This window comes from Arachis ipaensis, chromosome B4, assembly GCF_059453495.1.
Source record: "Arachis ipaensis isolate K30076 ecotype BB chromosome B4, ASM5945349v1, whole genome shotgun sequence".
NCBI lineage: Eukaryota > Viridiplantae > Streptophyta > Magnoliopsida > Fabales > Fabaceae > Arachis > Arachis ipaensis.
The window spans coordinates 10291225-10317079 of NC_142439.1; the positions used below are offsets into that span (position 1 = coordinate 10291225).

Consider the following 25855-nt stretch of genomic DNA (forward strand, 5'->3'; position numbering starts at 1 on the left):
TGCTAATTGAAAACTGAAAAAAAAAAAAAAGAATCTTGAATTTTTGTGCCATCAAGAATCACAAGGGAAAAATAATTGATAGGAAGATTGAGAGATGTTTGTTGAGCTGGGGGATATCCCGGATTTTTCTATCACTGTTGATAATGCTAGTTCAAATGATGTTGCACTTTCTTACTTGAAAAATAGAATGGAGGATTGGAACTCACATCCATTAAGGGGAGAGTTTTTACATGTTAATGTTGTGCTCATATTTTAAATCTTGTTGTGAATGATGGGTTGAGAGAAATGCATGAGTCAATTTTAAGGATTAGAAATGCAGTTTGGCATGTGCGTGCATCACCGGGTCGTACTGAGAAGTTAAACTATGATTAAGGAAGCTAGAATTCTGGAAAAAGGCACTGTCCATTTAGATGTTCCTACTAGGTGGAACTCTACCTTTTTTAATGCTTGAAAGTGCTTTGAAGTTTCAAAAGGCATTTAAACGATTGGGGGAGAGAGATTCTGAATATGCTATGATGGCTGGTGGAATTTCTAAGCCTGAGAATTTGGAGAATGCAAGGCATTTTGTCAAGTTTTTAAAAATATTTTATGAGGTAACTAACAAAGTTTCTGGTTCAATGTTTGTGACATCTTCTCAACACTTTAATGACTTTTATATAATATTGTCTACACTTAAGCATTGAATGGAAAGTTTAGATACGGTGCTTTCAAGCATGGCTGAGAAAATGAAGTCCAAGTATGATAAGTATTGGGAAAATATAAAAAACACAAACATGATGATTTTGTTTACAGTGGTTCTTGATCCTAGGTATAAACTTCAATTGATTAAGTAGAGTTTTGAAAAGTTGTATGAAAAAGAAGATGCTGAATTCTTAACTTCAAAGGTGAAGGAGATGCTTTTCAAGGTGTTTGATAGCTATAGGCTATTTGGTGGTAACTATCAAAGATCTACTTGGCAAGATCCTCCTGAAATTGGCACACAAGAGCTTGAGGCACATGAAACTTCTTTTGCTATAGAATTTGAGAAGGAAATGCAATTCAACGAGAGTGTTAACAAGAATAATGAGGTGGAGTTATATCTTATGGAGGCATTAGAGAAGAGTGGCGTGCAATTTGACATTCTAAATTGGTGGAAAGTGAATTCCACTAAATATCCAATTTTTGGGCAGATTGCAAGAGACGTCTTAGCCATGCCAGTTTCCACAGTTGCTTCAGAATCGGCATTTAGTATTGGAGGAAGGGTGTTAAATAATTATAGGAGTTCTCTAACTCCGATGACAGCTGAAGCGTTAATTTGTACACAAAATTGGCTCCGAAATTCTCCAAAACTTGTCCTTGAGGAACTCATCGAGGAATTGGAGAAGTTGGAATTAGGTATGGTTAAGTTTCTACTTATAATTTTCTTTATTTTAATCTTGTTTTTATTAATATATATTATTTGTTATGATTGTTTCTTGTTTTATATATTTTGTAGAAGTTGCACCCAATCCTGATCCTAACGAAGAAGATTCTGGTGTTGAGTCTGATTGAGTATATCTTGTTATGGTAGGAATTGTTCTCTTTATTATTAGAATGTATAACTAGATTAGTATGTTTTTCTACTAGTGTTATATTATTATTATTGTTGTTCTTATTATGTAACTGCTTTTTTATTTTAGGTTGGTTTGCGTTAAGAATTTTTATTTTCAGTTGTGATGACTGTTAAACTTTAAAACTTCTTTAATTGTTGTATTTGAATTCCTTTTGTGGTTAAATTTTATTATACCAAGACTTTGTTAGCTATTGTATATTTGTGTTGGTCGATTTCAATGTTATGACTTTGTGAAATAGTATAGTAGTATTTTTTTTTAATTGATTGAAAAAACCGATCAAACCGAACCAAACCAAACCGATTTTAATTGGTTTGGTTTGGTTCGGATAGCTTCGATAAAAAAACCGAACCAAACCGAACCGCAGTTTAATTAAATGATCAGATTGGATGACTTTTTCCTCAAAAATTGAACCAAACCGCACCGCAAATACCCCTAAATTACATATACCATTTTAAAATAATAATAATAATAATAATAATAATAATAATAATAATAATAATAATAATAATAATAATAATAAAATCAATATTATTTTGTTTTTCTAAAATTTTCATTTGCCGTTAAACTACTACATACCATATGTGGTAATTTAAGGTCTTCAATAACTACTAGTTAAAAAAATGTCATGTACATAATAAACAAACAAATATATATATTATTGCAATTACTCCAATGCCCTCCTTTATTTCATATACCTACCCTATCATATTATTAGCGAGCCCACTAATTCATCAAGGTAGTGTGTTAGTTACACTCAACTCAACACAACAAGTTTTATATATATTTACTAATTTTATATATGTTTTAAAAATTGCAGTTTGAGTGAATAGCACTATACAGTGTCTATAAATAGTGGTTCCTAATGGCTATTAATGCAAAGCACAAACAACATAACACATATATCATAGATGATGAAGTTCCTTTTGGCTATTGTGTTGTGTGGTGTGGTGGTTCTTGGAACATTTCCTTTATCATCAGATGCACAAGCATCACAACTAGACCCTTCCTTTTATAGCGCCACGTGTCCCACTGTTCATTCCATTGTTCGTGAAGTCCTTAGAAATGTCTCTAAAACTGATCCCCGTATTCTTGCTAGCATCATGAGGCTCCACTTCCATGATTGTTTCGTACAAGTACATATACTAATCCGTATATCTATACCTATACCTATACGTACATCCGTGTTATATATGTTGGAATTATATATAATGCATGTATATGTATGTAGGGTTGTGACGCATCGCTTCTGTTGAACAACACCGCTACTATAGTGAGTGAACAAGGTGCAGCTCCAAATAACAACTCCATTAGAGGTTTGAATGTTGTGAATCAGATCAAGACAGCCGTTGAAGCTGTTTGTCCAAACACTGTTTCTTGTGCTGATATTCTTGCACTTGGAGCTGAGATTTCTTCTGTTTTGGTACGTCTCTAACCATATTTTTTATTAATTTTAAAAATAAAAATATTACATGTCCATACAAAATTAATTGATAAGTCAATCGTTATATATTGTAATATATATTTATATTCTATATGAGTTATTAATTTGATTCATACGTAATATATAATTGTTTGAAAATTTTCATTTAGTACTAAATTTATAAAATTATTAGTTTCTTCATTAATATTAATTAATAAAATGAATAATCACAATATAAATTAGTCAAAAGAGAAAACAAATGATAGTCAAGGATATATTCAGTGTCTCACCCACATCTTTGAAAACCAACAAACGATTATAATGTTATTTAAGTTTCAAATTGTATATAAATTTTAAGTCAACCATGTTTAAGTTTTGCATTTAATTTTATTATTATTTTAAAGAGTCTCGCTAGGAATTTAATGGTTTATTTGTAAAACCACTCATTCTAAAAGCTAAAGCTGATTTTGGGGTTCACCAAAAATCGAACTCTTGACCTTTCAAATCTAGAACTCTAATACCATGTCATGATACCACTCATCTAGAAGCTTACGCTGATGAAAAAAAGTAACACTAATAATTATATTTCTAATACTCCCTAAACTTTCATTATATGTATTGTACAGATATTCAATTGGCTCCCCATATTTTTCTTATTTTAAAATAGTACCTCTATATATGTTGATTAATTACAGGGAGGTGGTCCTGATTGGAAAGTTCCATTGGGAAGAAGGGATAGTTTAACAGCAAACCTCACACTTGCCAATCAAAACCTTCCAGCTGCTTTCTTCACTCTTCCACAACTTACAACAGCCTTTGCTAATCAAGGACTCAACATTACAGATCTAGTTACACTCTCAGGTATATATAAACATAAATATCATAATAAAATGTGAGTATTAATTAATTTGAATTGTTCTAGTAATTAACTTATTGACACATTTAAGTAAATGTTAGGAGTTTAAATTTTGCCTGTTGCATATAACAGCTCAAAAAATAAAAAAAATAAAGGATGAACATTTATTAATTGTTTTTTTTTTGGTGAAGATTTATTAATTAATTACATTCAACAATAATGTTAATTAATCACACTGTTAAAATAAAAAAAAAATACATTTTTTTCTTTTTTTCAATAAATTGTTAAATATTATCATTGTATTTTTCTAACACTAGATATATGAAATTAAACATATAGCGATATCCGTTGGTTCCAACACAATTCTAACAATTTTTATGCTTAAATTAAATAAAAAAGTAATTTCACATTGATAGTATAATTTATTTTTAAAATACTGAGTGTAAAGTAGTATTATTGACATCATTAAAAATAATTATTTTTAATATTGGCTATATAAAAAGTTATCCAAACCAACAAATTAAATGTAATGAGACGACTGTATAAAAGATTGTGTTAGCATTATTTTCTTATCGTTAGTGTGTAATTGTATAGGTGCTCATACATTTGGGAGAGCTCAATGCCAATTCTTCTTCGCTCGATTATATAATTTCAATGGCACTGGCAATCCTGATCCAACCCTAGACAGCAGTTACCGGCAAACACTACAATCACTTTGCCCTATAGACGGATCAAAGAATACTTCTGTGGTGAACTTGGATCTAACCACACCCGACACGGTCGACAACAAATACTATTCCAACCTTCAGGCTCAAAAGGGTCTGCTTCAAAGTGATCAAGAACTCTTCTCTACACCAAATGCAAGCACTACCGCCATTGTCAACAATTTTAGCGCTAACCAAACCCTATTCTTTGAGGCCTTTAAGGCTTCCATGATCAAAATGGGTAATATTGGTGTGCTTACCGGAACAAATGGTGAAATTAGAAAACAATGTAATTTTGTTAATAGCAACTCTATGGGGTTGGCTAATGCTGCATCTAATAAGGAATCTTTCTCAGAAGATGGCATGGTTAGCTCCTACTAAATAAGTTGATTAGTGCTTTTTAATAAAGGGTTTCTATATATCGGCACATGGATACAATGTGTGTGCTTTAATTTCCCATGGATATGTAACTTTGTACTCTATAGTCAATGTGCTTTTTCTGTGTATTTTTATGGGTGAAAATTCAGGTGCAGAATACTTGACAGCCGTTAAATGATTTGACTGATTTGACTAAATTTTTATCTAACAGCTCTCAAGTATCAACTTCACATGAAGTCGACTTCACCTGAGTTTTTATCATTTTTATGATATCTATTGAGTCGTGTCATGTTGAGAATCGATGTATGAACGAATTTAATATCTTTAACAATAAATGTATTTCTTCGTGATCTAGTTTGTTACTTTTGATTTTTAAGGGTAGTAGTTTAATTTTAACATTTTAACATCCATATCAATCTATCTATTTATAAATTGAGTAATGCTAAGAAATAACATTATAACAATCAGTATTCTAGCATGTTGTTAAAAAAATTCATTGTGAAATCCACTAGAAATAAATTTTTAATTGAATTTTGAATGTTTTTATTTTAAAAATTTTAGATTTTTTTTTTGTGTGTTGAATATTTGCTATAATGTTGGTCCTCAAGGCTTTTAATTTTTTATAAAATTTTAAACTAATTTAATATGTTACGATACAAAAAATATAGGGATCAATTTTTAGTTAACACACTGTAGTTAGGTTTATAATTTAAGATTTAGAATTAAAGTTTATGATTTAAAGTTTAAAATTTAAGATAAACAAAATATAATTTTTAAAAAGTTAACTAATATTGGTTAAAAAAATTGGTTATCTAACATTACCTGTCACGATATTATTTTATTTTTACATATATATAATAATTTTCAAAATACAAATAAATATCAATTATTATATTAATATCTTTTAATATTTAAATTTTCTGAAATATGGTATAAATTTTATTATTCAAATAATATATAACATAATTTAATGATTGAATTGATGAATTCATAATACATAAAAAAATAAATTAGCAATGTAAATCCACAAAGCTTACACCTAATACACATAACTAAATTAAAAGAGAAATAATGGAAAATATAATAAATTTTAATTTGCATCCTACAAGCAGGTAATACTGAACCAACTCTTGGAATCACTTCTCTTCTTATGACAACATGCATGTGTATTTTATGGTTTAGTATATCAATCATATTTGTTCTGACTTCTTTATTATATTTACTTGATTTAATATATGAATTAATTGATTTTTTTGTGACTTATTAATTAATTGATTGATAGATTTAATATGAACCCTACGAGTGTCATTATAGGATGAATTAAAGATCAACGGTCGGTCGACTCCATAATAATTGAATTTAGGGGTGTCCATGGATCGGATCGTATCCGCAAATCCGCGGTAAATATCCGTATCCGATCCGAAAATTGCGGATACGATCCGATCCGCAAATTGATCGGATCGGATCGCGGATATCTGCTCTACATCCGCGTATTCGATCCGCAGATCTGCACTATAATAATTAAAAAATAAATAAATATATATATGTTTGGTATTATATTTACTTGTTTGTATGTTTTAGTTAGTAATTATTATTCATATATTGTATTATTTTATTTTTGTTATTTAGAGAGAGTTTGATTAAATATTTTAGGAATAAATAAGTTTAAAAGTATGAAAGAAATATTTTTATCGAATTATTTTACATAAAAATATGATTAAAAAGAGAAGGTTTAATTATGCGGATATATCCGATATCCGATCCGATCCGAAAATGTGCGGATCGGATCGGATCGGATCCGGCACTAAAAAGTGTGGATATCATATCCGAGATCCGATAGAAACTGTGCGGATCGGATCGAATTTTCGACCATATCTGATCCGATCTGATCCGCGGACACCCTAATTGATTTTCCCTTCAGTATTACTAATTAAATTATAATCCGGAAATTGCAATGGGGTCTATACTAGACCAAATGTACATTTTATTTATCCGTGATTAAGAAATCTTAAAAGGACAAATGAAAGAACGAATGAAAGAGAAGAAAGAAAATCGAACCTGAGTCTCTTATTATTAATAAAAAAATATTTTGCTATGTTGTTACCCTTGCATTATACACGTGTAGCTAACTATTTTTAGTTTAGCTAAGCTAGTTAGTACGCAGAAATAGAATAAATCACTCTTCAAGCCAAAAAAAAAAAAGGAACAAATTTCTACCTACCTATACAGCTATACAGCTATATACTGAAAATCAGGATATAGATAGTCTTCATTACGTGTTTTGTTAAATAAGTTAATTTCGCTTAGACCAAGAGTTCTTTTGAAAAATTTTAAAAGTTATTTTTTTTAATTTATAAAAAATTATATTAATATTATTTGATATAATTTTTTAAATATACTTTTTAAAAAACTATTTAAGAATTTAAAAAAATAAAAAAGAATTTAATTAAATTATTTACCTAAATTGGCTCAAGTCTTTGACGTGTTTATCAAATTTCTCTAGACTTAAAATCTGTGACACGCACTTAGTTTAATTTGATTAGAGCACGAGATTAGAGTAAAACATGTGCAACCGGCTTGGCAACAAAAGTCTAATGGATTAGGTTGGCTCCTAACTAAAAGTTTGAGAAATAATACACTTAATAATCTTATATACAGAAAATACAGACATTTAATTTTTAATTAATTAATATTAATTAACTTTAATATTTAAGTTTATAATTTATGATTTGAAATTAAGTATATATAATTTAAGATAAACAACTTAATTTAAAAAATAATTGATATTAACTGAAAAAATTAATTACCTAATGTTCGAGACATTGTTGTAGTGTTAGCTTTTTCAAATTTAGATTATGAATTATTGAAGCAAGTATATTTTACTCACCACAAGATGATGATGACCTTTTTCTTTGCCAGCAATGAGGTCCTATCAATAAATGATGATCCATTCATTCCTCCCCGCTCCCCCTCTCACTTTTTTTCTCAAAACAATGCATTATAGTAATGTCTAAAATATATAATAATATACAGAATAACATAATTTTAACTTCGTTCCCAAAATTAAAATTTTTTTTTTTATTTTACACAACACATATATACATACTCATACACACACTATTATTACAAATTCTATAATATTCTGAACTTATCCAAGATTCGAATCCTTGTATAGCTGTATGTTTATAAGACATCTAATATACTCTAAGATAAAGGGACTATTTTTCAATCTCAAAAAGATGTTTATGGTACAACTAAAATTTCAAAAATTTTTTTGGTGCAAATGACTAATCTCAAATATTATTTTAAGAGTTAACTTGTATATATTACTTACTCAAATTTTTTATATCTACTAAAAATTCATGCCTCAAAATAATAAAGACTAAAATAGAAAAGGAAAAGCGGCCAATCTCAGATATCATTTTCAGGACTTAAATCTCTTATATATCACCTACTCAAATCTCTTATATCTGCTAAAAGTTCATGTCTATGTCTAAAAGTAATAAAGACTAAAGCATTTGTTTACGTTTCGTAAATGAGGTAAACATTGTTTTCAGTTTTGAGTAATAAATGCTAAATATAATTGCCCTTAGATACAAGTTTTGCCTTATACTTCAATATATTATCATTTGGATGTCTCTTAATTGCAAATATTCATCTGCATCCTAAGAGTTGGATAGAGCCTATGTAATTCTTCCCTCATTGTTTGGTATCAATTAATGTGGTGATTGAAACCGAAGAGGGAATGTTATTAAGGAGATTAGAGGAGTCAACGTTAAAAGTAGTAAGATTGGAACACTCCTGGCTTATTAGTTCTACATGAACTAGAATTCCTATCAGTGAAGTAGGTATTAGAGTAATTCAGTGTAGGGAAATTTGGATTCATCAAATAAGGCATGTGTTGTAATCAAGACTTTCTTTCCCTTACTTGTGGTATGAGATATATCTCTTGTGATTTGTGTATGCAAATTTAGTAAGATTGTGTGGCCTTAGTTAAGAATAACATAGTTAAGGATAATATGAAGAGAAGAAAAATATTAATATAGTTTGAGTGATACTATGTGTACAAGTTATTTTGTAATTAAATTTAACAAAGTTGGTGTAAAATCGAGTGAAAAAACATACGTGCATATATCACTATTCTTTTTTTTTTTTTTTTTGCGTTTTGTGTAGCATACAAATTTTTATTGAAGAGCACAAAAATTTATTGATATAGCACACAAATTTTCAAAACATAACACACAAATTTTGTAAGTAACACAAATTTTTTAATGTAGCACAAATACTTTTGCGTATAGCACACATATTTTTGCACATACTACATAAATTTTTGTACATAATACAAATTTCTACTGCGAATATATTTTGTTAATTGGGTAAATCAATATTCTAAGTACGTAATTTTCCAAAAAATTTTATCCTACGGTACATAAAAAATTATACGTTATGCAACAAAGATTATTGTGCTGTTAAAGAAATGTAAGAAGAAAAAGAAATAACAGTCGACAATCGTTAAAAAAAAATGACGCAAATTTTTTATTTTTAAACAACTTAATTAAATTTATATTAGTCATAAAAAAATTTGGACACCTAACATTTTTGAATTTAGTTTATGATGATGCATGAGTTCATATGGAGAAACATGATGAGTATTAAGAGAAAAAAAAATCTATAATGATGTAAGAAGCAAAAAGAAAATCTTCATTCAATATAACAAAGATAAGGAACGAATGTATGTGTTATACTGTGAGGACAAACACCTCTAGCACAATTTAAATTTTTTTTTAATAATATATCATTAAAATATTTATTATTTTATTGTATTATTAAATTTGATTTATTATATTAAATTATTATAAAATTTATTTTATTATCATATTATATATTTTTTATTTTCACTATCAACATACATTTTTTAAATCCATCCCCTGCCAATTCTATTTCAGTAACATATTTATGCTTTTCTTGACATTCACTCTTCTATATATCATAAAATATTCATTCATATATTAATAAACATATATGCATGTGAGATTTGAGAACCCACTAAAGGTGCAGCCCTCCTGTGAATTTGTGACTTTAAAATGGTTAAAGGAAGTAACATTATAACAAATTATAGGTATAAATGAAATGGACCTAATAAAGTTCTTTATTTATTTATTTACTTTTTAATATCTCCCTCTAGACCATAATATAATGAAGTCAATTATACTGTGGAAAATTTAGAAAAGAAGCCTGTTACCTAATAATAATGTCCCATGTTACTGTCATTAGTCATTACAACTTTAACTTTTTTTTTTCTCTCTGTGACTGTTATATACGACTTGTTATAATAAAGCACCGTCAACAAAAAAAAAATAACGTTTAAAGCAACCTTATCGTTTTTGTTGAATTAGATATGATATTTATTCAACATGATGCTTTTACAACACCCAATTTCCACAAATTTCATGTGAGAGAAAAGTCATTGGTACACGCCTTTCGTCAATCACAGCTTCTCATACAATAATTTCTATATGTATGTTATATATATATAGAAATGAGAAATTATTAAACAATGCATGAAAAGACTTTGTTGAACTTAATTGTGGGAAAAATTATATTTTTCATCCATGCAATAGTATATACGACACAAAATTCACACTCCTCCATCAGAAATTTTAATATAGATGGACCAAATGTTAGATAATTTTTTTTATTCTATAAAAATAATTAACATATAATTATTAGAGTTAATTTTTTAAAAAATTTATTAATATATATATATATATATATAATTATAATTTTTTTCATAATTTTATTTTAAATATTACATAAAAAAAATAACAATATCAATAGTACATTATAAAATTATAAAACATCAATAAGTTATAGCGTATTTAGTTAAAAATTATCACAAATCTTATTAATTAAAATTAATTCTTCTAAAAATTTTAAAAAATTTGAAAATAAATTATAAATAATTAATTATTTGAAAGACATGGTACTATTATAAAATACAAGATATAAGATATTTTTATAAAAAAATTTTTAACAATTTCAATTTAAAAGAAAAATAAATATTTTTTACAAAAAAAGAATATCTAAAGTACATAATATAATTATTAAAATATAACTACATAAATTATTATTAATATAATAATATATATGTTAAATATTTTAATATAAAAAATAAATTATTTTTTTAAAATAAATATAGAAATTATTATATAAAAATTAATTTAAAAGGTACAAAGACTTGAGAGTATAATATTAAATTAGTTAAGTAAAAAATATTAGTGAATTAAACAATTAAAACATAAATTCATCACATAATAAAAACAATTTTGCTATGTTACCAACAGTATTTCTGCCAACTTATGCTAACTCTAATTTATAACGGTATTTAATGGAAGTGTCTTTATGGATGTATCTAATAAAAATAGTTTATTTTATGGCTGTGTCTAATAGAATATCTTTATAGATATATTTTCTGAATGTGTCTCTTTATACATGTGTTTAAAATATAATAATTAAACATTATTGGTAATAAGTTGGCAGATAATATATTGGTACCCTATATTTTTTCTAATAAAAAATAATACATATAAAATTTTTAAATTATATAATATTTTTTTAATTTTTTAAACACGTATCTTATATATAAATATAAATTTTTAAAATTTTGAGGGAGCGAAGTCACTACTCGCTTCCCTCTAAGTCCGTCCCTCTCGCCTAAATATATTAAACAAAATTATAAAAAATTAACTATTAATTAGCCAATTTTAACGTTTGGATTTATAATTTGACATTTAAAATTAAAGTTTTATGATTTAGAGTCAAAATAAATAAAATAATTTAAAAAAATTAGCTGACATTGACCGAAAAAAACTTAGTTATCTATCGTTACTCATAAGTTAAATCCATAAAAGAAAATTATGTTATGAAATGTTTGAATATTGGATGTGTTTGATTGTAATGGATCAATTTAGTTAAGATTTAATTTGAAAATATATATCAATTATAAATTCAAACGTAAATTAGTTGAACCAATTATTACCCCTTGACTATAACTTTATAAATAGTCTTTCTAGATGTTGAATATTACACATTTGATAATAATATCATTAATAAGAATTTTCTTGTACTCTCTTCTTGATTATTTTCTTTTAGTTAGAGATATAATTATTTATGTATTTTTTGTTATAATTTAAATTTTTAAAATTAAATAAATAATTTTATGACATAATATTAAAATTTTTATAAATATATATACATATATAATATATGTATAGAATTTTCACATAAATTTAATAAAAAAGAAAAAAAAATCTATGTAAAAATTATACAACTTCAAATTTTTTTTTGTATATATTCTTTTATTAGTTTAAATTTTTTGAATAAATAATTTTATAATAATTTTTTATTCTCTCCATTATTATATAACAAATTTATCTTATTTTGTTGAATAATTATTAAGGTAAATTATTAATATTGAAAGAATTGGGTTATATCTTAAATTTAAGGTTTAATTATTCTGTCAGTCCTTATAATTTCACTAAGTTTTTAATTAAATTCCTATACTTTTTTTCTTTTCAATTGAGTGCCTATACCATATCTGATTTTGTAATTAATTCTCTACCGTAATAAAAACGCTGGAATTAATAGAATATTTCGTTAAACAAAACGAATATGTCTAATATTTGACTGAATATTCTATATAATTTAACAGAATATTCCGTTAATTTTAACGTTTTTGTTACGGTAGGAACTTAGTTATAAAATCTTATATGATATAGGAATCTAATTGAAAAGAAAAAAAATATAAAGACCTAATTAAAAATTTAATAAAACTATAAGGACCGTAATTAAACCTAAATTTAATTTCAATGTATTGTTATTAGTACTAACACTTGACTAATCACTCGTTATTTTAAAGTTTTACAAATTAAATAAAAGTAAGAACATGTGATTTGATAGTTAATGCGCTAACATTTAGATTCCTAATCATTCTCAAATATATTATTTATAAATGTTCATAAATTAACTATAGTTGATGACCACATCAACTTGCTTATTTATTTAGATAATAAAATCATTCTTCTTAAAAATTTAAAAATCAAACAATTTTTTTTATAATCAACAAGAATTAAACTCTAACTTTTTTAAGTCACAAAAACTTTAATATTATTATATTATAGTATCACTTTCTTTTAAACACTTAAATTAATAAAATAAAATACATAAATAAATATATTTCTAACCATTTATTTTTTGGATTATTCCCTTGTCACGGCGCCGTAGTACATGAAAAATTAATTTGAAACAGCAAGTGCGTGAGACATGAAACGAAATTAGGTACACAGAGGGCATTGTAGTATTTAGTAAAAATTCAGGTGAAGTCGACTTCACGTCAAGTTGATATCTGAAAATCGTTAGATGAAAATTTAGTCAAATCAATCAAATTATTTAACGGCTCTCAGGTATCAACTTCACATAAAGTCGACTGCACCTGAATTTTCACCTTGTATTATTCATCATGGGTCATTGTTGTGCATTTGAGTCTTTCTCTAATCTCTATAAATAGAGAGGCCCTTCACCATATCTATGTCTTAAATTCTCCCAACAAGAAGGGAAGTTAATTAAAGAAACAGCAAGAACACATCTATCATGATGAATTCCCTTTTTGGTCTCACTAGTGTTTTATGCTTTGTGGTTGGAACACTAATATTACCCTTTTCAAATGCACAACTAGATCCCTCCTTCTACAACACCACATGTCCCAATCTTCATTCAATTGTGAGTAACGTCCTCACAAATGTCTCAAAATCTGATCCAAGAATGCTTGCTAGTCTCATCAGGCTCCACTTTCATGATTGCTTTGTTCAAGTATGTATACTGATCTTATTTTATACTATATACTATTAAAATATTATATTATTATTTGAGATATAACTTAACTTTTAAAATAAGTAATTAGATTGAAAATATATTTATGTCGAACAACATATATCCATTTGATTCAATTATTATTTATTAAGAAATGGGTTAATTTTATTTTAATAATTTATTATATAAAAATATAATAAATAAAAGGAAGTATAAGTAAAAATAATATATATATTAAAAATAAAATTACAAGATCCACTCGATATTTTTATTCACTATAACACATGCGGAAAATAGTGATAAAAAAATTGGCAGCTAATTCCAAAACCGCCACAAATTAAAAAAATAAGAACGATTCAATCAGCGTTTATAAATGTGTAGCAGAATACGATGGATTAGCGGAAATTTTGTGGACAAACTACATACTACTAAATCAAACAATTTTTTAATAATATAACACATAATATAGTTGACACACGCGCGAAGACATCATTCCATACATATCATACTATCATATAAAATAAATTTAAGGAACAATGTTTTTCTCTACAAAACGTTGCTTCTTCAATAATAATAATAATAATAATAATAATAATAATAATAAGGAAAAAGGACATGATCTGCAGAGGGGTGTACGTAGTACTCTGTAGGGTGGGTACCTTTGATTTGGTTTTCTCAATGAAACTTCAGTGTAGTGGTTGGCACTAACATATTGTGCTCTGCCTTTTTTCTATTTACTTAAGAAAAAACATTTTATTTATTAAATAAGGAAAAGTTTAGGCGTCAGCAACTTTATTAAATTCTGGCCAGCATATAATCAGCAAAAAAAATGAGCTATTGGATGAAATCTCACATCAATCTCATATCATTAAAATCATCATTGATGGCTATTTGATGGTTACAAATCACAATAGTTACTCCTAGCATTTCTCATTAAACAATTATATAGCACTTACATATAACAGTAAAAGAGAAATGTTAAGAGTTAAGACTATCAAAATTTATTGTTTTTAAATATTATTTAATTATTAATTTAATTTTTTAATTTAATAATTTAATAATATATTTTATTTTATAATTTGAAATATTAATGACTAATTAATAATAAAAATAATAAATTTAAATAATTTTTAAATATTTTTTGTAGTAAAATATTAAATTTAAATTTCAAAAGAAAAATTAAATATTTTTTATGTTAAATTAAAATTAAAAAATAAGTCTAATATTTGATTACATTTAATCTTAATATATAAAAATAAAGATAAATGTTAATCTCTTTTTTTTTTAATTTAGAAAAGAAAATTAATACAAGATCAAACAAAAAAATTACAAGAGGTTATTGAAAACTAACAACAAAAAATAAAAGAAATCAATAATAAAACAAGGAAGCAGAAAGAAAAGGGGGAAGGAAAAGTAGAAAGAATGATGGAAAGGGATTGGAGGAGATGAAGGTGGACCATGGCTGCTTTGTAAATTGGTATGGTGGCGACAACTCTCCAAAGATTACTTCATTCCTTTAATTATGAGAGACAGAAAAAACGCAGAGAAATTTATTTCAGAGTGCAATTTCCTTTCCCCAAAATGATAATAATCAACTATTTAATTTGTCCTTGTGTTCTACCATATACAGGAAATAAAATACACTATTCACTTTAAAAAATTCAGAAAATTTGAAATGGCAAGAGATTTTCCTATATATATTGGCAGGGTTGTGATGGATCAATTTTGTTGAATGACACAAGTAGCATAGTGAGTGAGCAAAGTGCAGTACCAAATAACAACTCAATAAGAGGTTTAGATGTTATCAATCAAATCAAAACAGCCGTGGAAAATGCATGTCCTGCTGTTGTTTCTTGTGCTGATATCGTCGCTCTTGCAGCTGAAGTATCTTCTGAGTTGGTATGTAAAAACTAGTTCCATTCACCTATAATATTCTTATTCAAATGAATTTTATCTTATTATGCTACTCATGTCTACCTTGAATTATAGAATTACTTTAGTGTTCAATTATATATTGAATTTAATTTTAATGTATTATCAATATAAAGTAATTTTATACGTGTATTTAATTATATAATATTACATCAATAAAAATAATTATTTTTTATATCGAGGGATCTCATAAAGACACGTAAAACGTCTTTTTGTAAAGACGTTTATATGTCACATTATTATTGGACTTATTAATGAATCATTTATTTTTAAATTTCTTAATAAATTTGAATAACATTGATTTTTTTATTACAATAACAATAAATTCAATTTTTTTAGGAATTTAATTATAATTTTAAATTTTTAGGAATTTAAATGTCTGAAAAACAAAAAGTTAGGAATATATTTGTCTTTTTATCAAAAAATTTAAAGATATTCGATTTAGATCGTGTAATTCGATCGGATCAAATCAGGTCTAATAATTGTAATACAGACCATTAGATTTATTATTGTTACTATAATAAATCAATTTTGTTCTAGTTTATTAAAAAATAAATTATTAACAGGTTTAATAAAGATGTTCAATAATAAAATAACACATATAAACGTCTTTAAAAAAAATATTTTAAGTATGTTTATTAAAATGGTCTCTTTTTATATTTACTATATATAAATAGTTATCTAAATAACAGATATAATTGTACGATTATGTAAAACATTTTGTTCTATCAATATATCAAAATTAAACTCTTATATATTTGTGTAAAATATTTATACAATTATTTAATTATATATCTTTTAAAAATTAATATATATTCACGTATAATAAATTTAAAAATGATTATTTTTATTAATATAATAACGTGTCTAAAAAAATTCTTTAGACTTATAACGTGTTGACAAATTAAATTCTTAATTTTTAATTAAATGTTGACTAATTATTTGCTTTAATTTGTAGAGTTTATCAAATAATTTATTTTGTGATGCATGGCAGGCGAATGGTCCTAGCTGGCAGGTTCCATTAGGAAGAAGGGACAGTTTAACAGCAAACCAAACACTTGCTAATCAAAATCTTCCAGCTGCCAACTTCAATCTCACTCTACTTATATCTAGATTTGCTAATCAAAATCTCAACATTACCGACCTTGTTGCACTCTCAGGTATATATCATAGTAACCTTCAGTTCTCAAGAGGTTTCAATTTTTTGATAAAATGATTTTTAAAAGAAAGAAATATATTTTGTCTTTTTAAGATGATCTTAATTTGATAAAATGCATTAGATATTGTGAAACATATTCCAAGAAGAATTTTAAAGATTAGATTTCGATGTGATTTTAAACTCTGTATTTTTTAAATTTCGTAATTTTACAATAAGTAATTTCTTTTACATAAAAAAATATTCCAAAAAAAATTAAAAAAGGATCTAGAGAATTTTTTTTTGGGGACTTTGTATATATTTTTTAAATAATTTTCCAAATGCTTCAACAAAAGATTGAGTTGAATGCATGTTCATTCACAACTTAAAAAAATATATATTGCATTTTGTAAAATAAAAATTATTTTAAAAAATTAAAATATCATTTCCTTTTTTAGGAGCCATTTTGTCAAAAGTTAAAGTTAAAGTTTTTAGAGGTTCAAGGTCGAAGTTTAATTACCATATAAATTGAATATTTTAAATTTTCTAGAAATTAAATTTACCCTCTATAATTATTAAAAACCGAAAATACAATCTATCGCTTTTTCCCAATTTAATTGTCATAAGAGTAATTGAAAAAATAAAATAAAAATTATATTAGATTCCATTTTGAAAATTTAATGTGTGTGTATATGTATATAAAGCACAAATGATAAACTTTTGTGGTAAATTATATATCTTTTTCATTTAAAGTATATGATAATATAAATAGAACTATGCTACGTGTATATTAAAATCAGTCACTAAAATTAACTACTAGTATAAAATACATGTTGAAATATAAAATATATATTAAAAATAAGCTAAACAATATATATATTCATACACAATTCTATGATGACTGATTTTGATAGTTAATTTTAGTATACAAATAATATTTTTGTGACTGAAAATATAGATGAAGTTGTGTTAAAAAATTTGCAGGGGCTCACACAATTGGCAGAGCTCAATGTAGATTTTTCAGCAATCGATTATACAATTTTAGCAGCAGTGGAAACCCTGATCCAACTTTAAACACAAGTTACCTACAAACACTTAAATCAATATGCCCTAATGATGGCGGGTCAGGGACTAATCTCACCAATTTGGACCTAACAACCCCTGACACATTTGATAACAACTATTACTCCAATCTTCAACAACAAAATGGATTGCTTCAGAGTGATCAAGAGTTGTGGAACACTACAGGTGCATCTACAATTAGCATTGTCAACAGTTTTAGTAGCAACCAAACTCTTTTCTTTGAGGCATTTAAGGCTTCAATGATTAAGATGGGTAACATTGGAGTTTTAACTGGCTCTCAAGGTGAAATCAGAACACAGTGTAATTTTGTCAATGGGAATTCTTCTGGATTGGCTACTCTAGTCACCAAACAATCACAAGATAATGATGGAAGGGTTAGTTCAATCTAATTAGAGGGAATTATCTATGCTATTAAGATATTCAGAGAATAGGGATTATACCAATAAATGAATAGATAAATGTCATGTGCTTATATTATGGTTCATTATATTGTTGTTATTATAACTTTTTGTGCACTATTCTATATATGGTATTGGTTGCTTTATTTGTACTGTGAGAATTGAGATATTGAAATAAAATATTCCTCTCAAAACGAGAGCTTCTTAATATTCAAAGTTCAAACCCCTAATCTTGCAAGTAAAATTCACCCAAGATACAACTCATCTCAACTTAACTAACTGTTCTAGAAGTGCACATGGGTCGAGCTAAATAGAATTTAACTAAATTTAAATTCAACTCAAATATTTTATTGGATCTATTTTTAAAATTTAAATTTAGGGATAAGTATTGTTTTGGTCCTTAACGTTGATGGTCAGAATCAAAACCGTTTCCATCGTAATTTTGGATTTAGAATCATCCTTAACGTTTTTTTTCGTATTAAAATCGTCATTTTTAATAAAATTTTTAATTTTATTCCTAAACTACCCTTATTTTAATAAAATAAATATAAAATAAAAAAAAATAAAAAACAGAACGCGTTTTGGGGGAAGGTGATGAAAGGAAACGCGTTTTTGTTGGGAGGGGGAGGGGGGAAGGGGAGGGGGGGAAGGAAACGCCAAGGAGGGAGGGGAGGAGGCCATCGCCTTCACCGTCGGTCTCCGCCTTCATCGCCGGTCTCCGCCGTCGCTTCTTGCCATCGTGGCCACCTTTGGGTCCTTCGCCATCGAGCACGAGCAGCGAGAAAGGAGATCTGAGAAAGAGAGAGGGAGCACTGGTGGAGGGGAGGAGGCCGCTGCCATAGCTGCCGCCACCATCCGACACTTGCATCGTCGCCGCCAGAACTGCGAGCAGAGGAAGACGTCGCCGCCGTTGATGCATGCTTCTGCCGCCGCCGTGGAGTGCGTTGCCGGCAAGGGGGAGCCCAAGCTGCCGATCTACCCAGCCGTGGAGTGCGTCGCCGCCGTTCATGCATGCTTCTACCACCGCCGTACTACCCAGCCGCCGTCACTCTGTCGCCCACGAGCTGCCGGTGGTCCTGCTTCGGCTTCTGCATCTGCTTCTTCTTCTGCATCTTCTTCTTCCTCTTCTGCATTTGCTTCTTCTGCATCTGCTTCTGTTGTGTTGATTTTTTCTACTTTCTGCTTCTACTTGTGTTGATTTAGTTATTGAATTTGTGGAATTTGTGTTGATTTGTTGAATTTCTGATTTCTTGATTTGTTGAATTTTTGCTTCTGCATCTGTTTCTGCTTTGTGCTTGATGTTGTTATTCTTGTTGGTGCTGGTGCTGGTGCTGGTGGTGGTGGTGGTGGTGGTGGTGGTGGAGGTAAAGGTGCCGATAGTGGTGGAGGGTATTTTTGTCCAGAAAAAATTAAAAGGACGATTTTAATACGAAAAAAACGTTAAGGATTATTCTAAATCCAAAATTACAATGGGGACGATTTTTATTTTGACCCTCAACGTTAGGACCAAAACAATACTTATCCCTTAAATTTTTTAAACTAACATAAAATAAGGTGGAATAAATTAAGTTGACGAGATATACTACCAAAAAATTTGGTATTACCAATAGTATATTATGTTGGAATAAATTTCAATATCCCAGATCATCCATATTGAATCATAAAAAAATATATCATATCATAATGCGGAAGCATACCTAAATTCATAAACATGAATCATACGATCGGAAGAGTTTGGATCTTGTGATTCTTTCGATCTTCCTCAACCAAAGCCTTCTGTATTCCTAGGTGGTTGAACTGCAACTCTTTTGAGCATGGCACCCATTAAACCCTTAAGCCCAAATAAAATAGTATCTAAAGCCCAAAAGATAATTATCTAAGGAACAAAAGATAATATCCGGTTTTATTCTCATTTAATTCCAAATCAAAAGTAATAATGACTTATTCAATTTAGCATTTATAACAATAAATGAGATCACCATTATATAAGTCATTTAATTTGAAATAGCATAATTTGTGATTATAATTAATATATGTATTGCCCACAAATAAGTTAGAAAATCAAATAATTTCCTAACAATCTCCCACTTGGGCTATACATATAGTATTTCTTGACATAATCACATCTTTATAAACTTTATGCGCGCATCTGAATGCTATTTCTCTCATTACTTTAACAATCTGGTCCGTCTCATACATTAGATATGGAACTACCGCAGCTTTTATCACATTAAATGCCGTGACTAAACCACGTCAATCACCATCCTAATATACTTAACGACATAGATCAAATTTGGATGAGTAATATGGAAATTACATGCCAAGTGATCTCATGCATGTCTATTTCCAGCTGGTCCAACTTTATTGAGATCAAACACAATATAAATATTGCAAAATGAACATTTCACATAACATGAAATAAACCATCAACTTAATTCTGCAGAAAAAATAACTCAATATCTGTCATAGGACATACAGCATAAACTCCCACTAAACCAAGACATCACAACTATTGACACCCATCCGAGCAGTGTGCTCATGAAAGACTTTAGGGATCAATCCCTTGGTTAATGGGTCTGCTAGCATATACTCTGTTCCTATATGTTCTATGGAAATCTGTTTTTCTTGAATTTTCTCCTTGACAACTAAGAACTTGATGTCTATATGCTTCGATTTTGTCAAGCTCTTATTGTTGTTGGAGTATAATACTGCTGAATTGTTGTCACAGAATATCTTTAATGGCTTTTCAATGTCATCTACTATACGAAGCTCAGTGACAAAGTTTCGCAACCATATGCCATGTTTGGATGCCTCAAAGCAAACAACATATTCTGCCTCCATTGTTGAGGAAGCTACAAGAGTCTGTTTGTTAGACTTCCATGCAATAGCTCCTCCAGCCAAAGTGAAGATACAACCTGAAGTAGAGCGTCTACTATCTTGGCATCCCGCAAAATCAGAATCAGAATACCCAATGATCTCCAAATTTTCTGATCTCCGATAAGTAAGCATGTAATCCTTTGTTCTCTTTAGATAACGCATTACGCGTTTAACAACTATCCAATGATCCATGCCTGGATTGCTCAAGTATCTACTCAATACTCCCACTATAAATGATATATCGGGACGTGTGTAGACTTGAGCATACATTAAGTTCCCTAGTGCTGATGCATAAGGTTTATCATGCATTGCTGTTCTCTCAAGATCATTTTTAGAAAATTGCTTGAGACTGAACTTGTCTCCTTTAGTTACGGGTGTGTCCACTGGTCTACATCTTTCCATGCCATGTCTACTTAAAATCTTTTCGATATAGTTTTTTTGTGATCATCCAAGAATACCTTGAGAGCGATCTCTTAGTATCTCGATTCCTAATATAAAAGAGGCATCACCAAGATCTTTCATTTCGAATTTGTTGATAGAAATTTCTTAGTTTCATGCAACAAGCCTATATCGTTGCTAGCAAGTAGAATGTCATCAACATATAAGACCAAAAAAAAAGTATTTACTCCCACTGAACTTGTGGTATACACATTCATCTATAATATTTACCTCAAAACCATGAGGTAATGACTTAATTAAACTTGTGATACCATTAATGGAAAGCTTGTTTGAGACCATAGATAGATTTTTTTTTTTTATTTTTCTATTGGATCTCCTTAATGACACTTCTTGAGGTTGTTGAGCTTGCTGTATGGGTTGGGGTTGATGAGAATTCTCATCATTTTCTTGTACTGTAGCAGTATCTCGAGCAACAACAATATTCTCATTGTTCTCTTGTACTGTAACTGGATCTACAGTAGGATTCTCATTTTTCTCTTGTACTATAACTATATCTTGAACAACAATAGGCACAAGGACCTGATCATTGTCAGTTACAGAATCCTCATCAAAAGCAACATTTCTAATATTTTCTTCCCCCCAAACTCAACATCCTCAAGAAATCTCGCATTTTCCGTTTCAAAATAGACCTTGATGCAGGATTGAAAAACTTGTACCCCCGTGGGCTCAGCGTAACCAACAAAGTAGCAACTAATTGTCCTTGAATCTAATTTTCTTTCATGCGGCCTATAAGTTCGCGCCTCAGCTGGACATCCCCAAATATGCAGATGCTTTATACTGGGCCTTTTCCCAGTCCAAATTTCATATGGGGTTTTGTTAACTGCTTTGCTTGGCACCCTGTTAAAGATGTACACAGCGGTCTTTAAGGCTTCTCCCCAGAGTGATTCAGGCAAGGAAGAATGACTAATCATACTTCTCACCATGTCCTTAAGAGTTCGGTTTCTTCGCTCTGCAACACCATTCATGCTAGGTTTGCCTGGCATGGTGTATTGCGGAACAATACCACACTCATCTAGGAAAAGAGCAAAAGGCCCAGGACGTTGCTCACCTGAACCGTCATATCTTCCGAAGTATTCACCACCACGATCAGATTTGACAGCTTTAATTTTCTTTCCAAGTTGAAGTTCAACTTCAGCTTTAAAAGACTTGAAAAGATCCAAGGCTTGGAATTTTTCATGAATTAAATATAGATACCCATAACGAGAGTAATCATCTATGAATGTAATAAAGTACTGTTGTCCATTCCAAGAGACAGTAGGGAATGGGCCACATATATCGATATGTATCAGTTCTAAGACATCTTTAGCTCTCTCGGCACCTAATTTCCTTTCGTTTGTCCTTTTTCCCTTTATGCACTCAATACAGACTTCAAAGTCCGTCAAATTTAGGGGTCCAAGAATTCCATCTGACACGAGCCTCTGAATTCTCTGTTTAGAGATGTGACCTAGGCGTTTGTGCCATAATGATGCCGAATTCTCATTTAGTTTTCGTTTTGTACCCGTTTGCAGTATTTCATTATTATAGGAATTTAAGTCAAGCCTATATAGATTATCCACCAAATGACCAGAGCAAATATTATTTGAATTATAAAAGAGACTGACTTTATTGTCTCCGAACGAATAAAAATAACCTGATTTGTCCAAACGAAAAACAGAAACCAAATTTTGTCTAAATGACGGTACATAAAATGTCTCTAATAAATCCAAGTAAAATCCACTCGTGAAACATAATCTAAAGGTTCCTATAGCTTCGACTGCAACTATATTACCGTCTGCCACATAGATGTATCTTTCAGCATCACTTGGCGGTCGGCTCCACATGCAACCCTGCATAGTAACACTTACATGAGTAGTAGCAGCAGAATCTACCCACCAAGTATCAACAGGTGCATAACTTAAACTAGCCTCAGAACAAACGAAAGTAAGAATTATACCCTTCTTTACACGGCAGGTGACATATTTGGTACAATCCTTCTTCATGTGTCCCACCTTCTTACAGAAGAAACAAGTTGAAACTTGATCCTGTTTCTTAGCCTTTTTTCTGCTGAGAAGGCACATCCGCAGTGGTATTACGCTTTCTTCTATACTGAGAAGATGAAGTCATGTGAACACTTTCAGTCTTATCTTGCTGTAGCCTCTCTTCTTCTTGCACACAGTGAGATATAAGCTCATTTAAGGACCAAGTGTCCTTCAAAGTGTTATAACTCACTTTAAAATGCCCAAAGTGTGCAGGAAGGGAAATCAAAATGAAATGCACGAGTAAATCTTCAGACAACTCTAACTTTAGTGCTTTCAATTTTGAAGCAAGATTAGACATTTCCATAATGTACTCCCTTATATTCCCTTTACCTTTATACCTCATGGAGACAAGTTTGCTCAAAAGACTACTTGCCTCCGCCTTTTCATTCTTAGTAAAGAATTTTTCAACATCCTTTAGGAACTGTTTGGCATCTTTATCCTCAGTAATTGAGCCCCGAAATGCCTCAGGAATTGAGCGTTTCATGATCATAATGCTCATTCGATTGGATCTCTCCCACTTCTCTATTTTAACCTCATTGAGATTTTCCGGAGTGGAAGTGGGTTTCTCCTCTCGAAGAGCTATATCTAGATCCATACAACCGAGGACAATCTCCACGGTATCCTTCCAAACTTTAAAGTTTGAACCATTCAGCATAGGGATACTGCTAATTTGTGTAGAAACATTGGTAGCTGAAGCCATAGTTTCTAGATTAGAACAAAAGGAACATGTAGTAAACATTAGTTAATTAATGGGAAAAAATCCATATTGAGATATATAGTACAACATTAATTTTCAATCTTTGGATAGAAAAATTAACTGTAAGTGATACTCTCATTGCAGTAATCAAATATTGTCAAAATTCCTGTCACACATTAAGCCTTTCTTTGGACCGACTTAATGTGCACATGGACACTTAAACTTTGCAACCTACTTATTACCGCATATATTTTCTATTAATTGGCCAAACAATAACCTTCCTTTGAGCCGATTATTAATTGCATAATTAATAGAAAATAAAAAAAAGTGTGCAATGCTTATTATTTGGCCAAACAATAAACTTCCTTTGGGCCGATTATTGTTCGCATAAATAATAAGTATTACTTTATTTTTAGTTAGTTACCCAAACATTTATTTACCATCAATATGTGTATGTAATTCGGCCAAATATAGGCCTTCCTTTGGGCCGACCAATATTCGCATGAATTACATAACACCATATTCCTAATGTTTTAAATAAATCAATTTTCACAAAAGAGGCTACTTTGGCAGCATAATGTTCAATCAATTTATTCCAAAACCAAATCTTTATAAAATAAATGGGTATACTAATCCAAATTGTTACTAGTTTCTTTATGTAACAATTAAATAATATTTTCTATTATTCAAATATTATTAATATGTATACATAACTTGGCCAAATATAAATCTCCTTTTAGATCGATTAATATTCGCATAAATTACATATACATGATAATTCTTATATCCTAAAAGGATAATCAATTAACTTTACACTAAATTAATGGCACACATAATTAAATCCAAAATAATCATAATAATATTCTTTAGAATAAAACATCTATTTATTACGTAAATTAATTGTTATATATATATATATATATATATATATATATAAATAAAGATTGCAATCACAGCATTAGAATAAAAAAATTGTTAACCTTTAAAGTGATTATATATCCTTATACTGTGAAAGGTTATATATACATTGCTGTTTGCGTTGCCTCTCCACAACGCATATATATGTATAAATCTAATAAAATAAAATTGAATATTTTCGATGATTAAATTATGGATGGTTTTGATATTAGAGTAAAAAATTTTGATATGGAAATAAAATGAGTAATATACTTTAACATGGTAATTTTTGGTGTTTTTTAAAATTGTGGGAGTACACAAATCAGACCCTCCGATTTGTGTTTAAAAGTTAAAAAAATTCAGAGTGCACAAATCGGAGGGTCCGATTTGTGTTAAAAAATTTGAAAAAATTCAGAGTACACAAATCGGACCATGTGAGTTGTTTGATTTTAAAATTTTGCTTAATAAATCGCATGGTCCGACTTGTGGTTAGGCAAATATGAATTTTGGAAGCTAGAAAACGGACCATCCGAGTTGTTTG

The 25855-nt window shown here is 28.9% G+C and overlaps 2 protein-coding genes across 2 annotated transcripts; both read left to right on the forward strand.

The window, feature by feature from the left end:
- The first annotated feature begins 2405 nt into the window (after window positions 1-2405).
- On the forward strand, window positions 2406-5312 carry LOC107638826 (peroxidase A2). The gene is made up of 4 exons (XM_016342224.3): window positions 2406-2725; window positions 2821-3012; window positions 3708-3873; window positions 4463-5312. The coding sequence occupies exons 1-4, from the start codon at window positions 2501-2503 to the stop codon at window positions 4951-4953; spliced, it is 1074 nt and encodes a 357-aa protein (XP_016197710.1). The 5' UTR covers window positions 2406-2500; the 3' UTR covers window positions 4954-5312.
- Window positions 5313-13538: 8226 nt separating this feature from the next.
- LOC107638830 (peroxidase 15) lies at window positions 13539-18574 on the forward strand. The gene is made up of 4 exons (XM_016342227.3): window positions 13539-13818; window positions 15526-15717; window positions 16745-16910; window positions 17870-18574. Exons 1-4 carry the CDS (start codon window positions 13600-13602, stop codon window positions 18355-18357), a joined length of 1065 nt encoding a protein of 354 aa, XP_016197713.1. The 5' UTR covers window positions 13539-13599; the 3' UTR covers window positions 18358-18574.
- Window positions 18575-25855: the final 7281 nt, after the last annotated feature.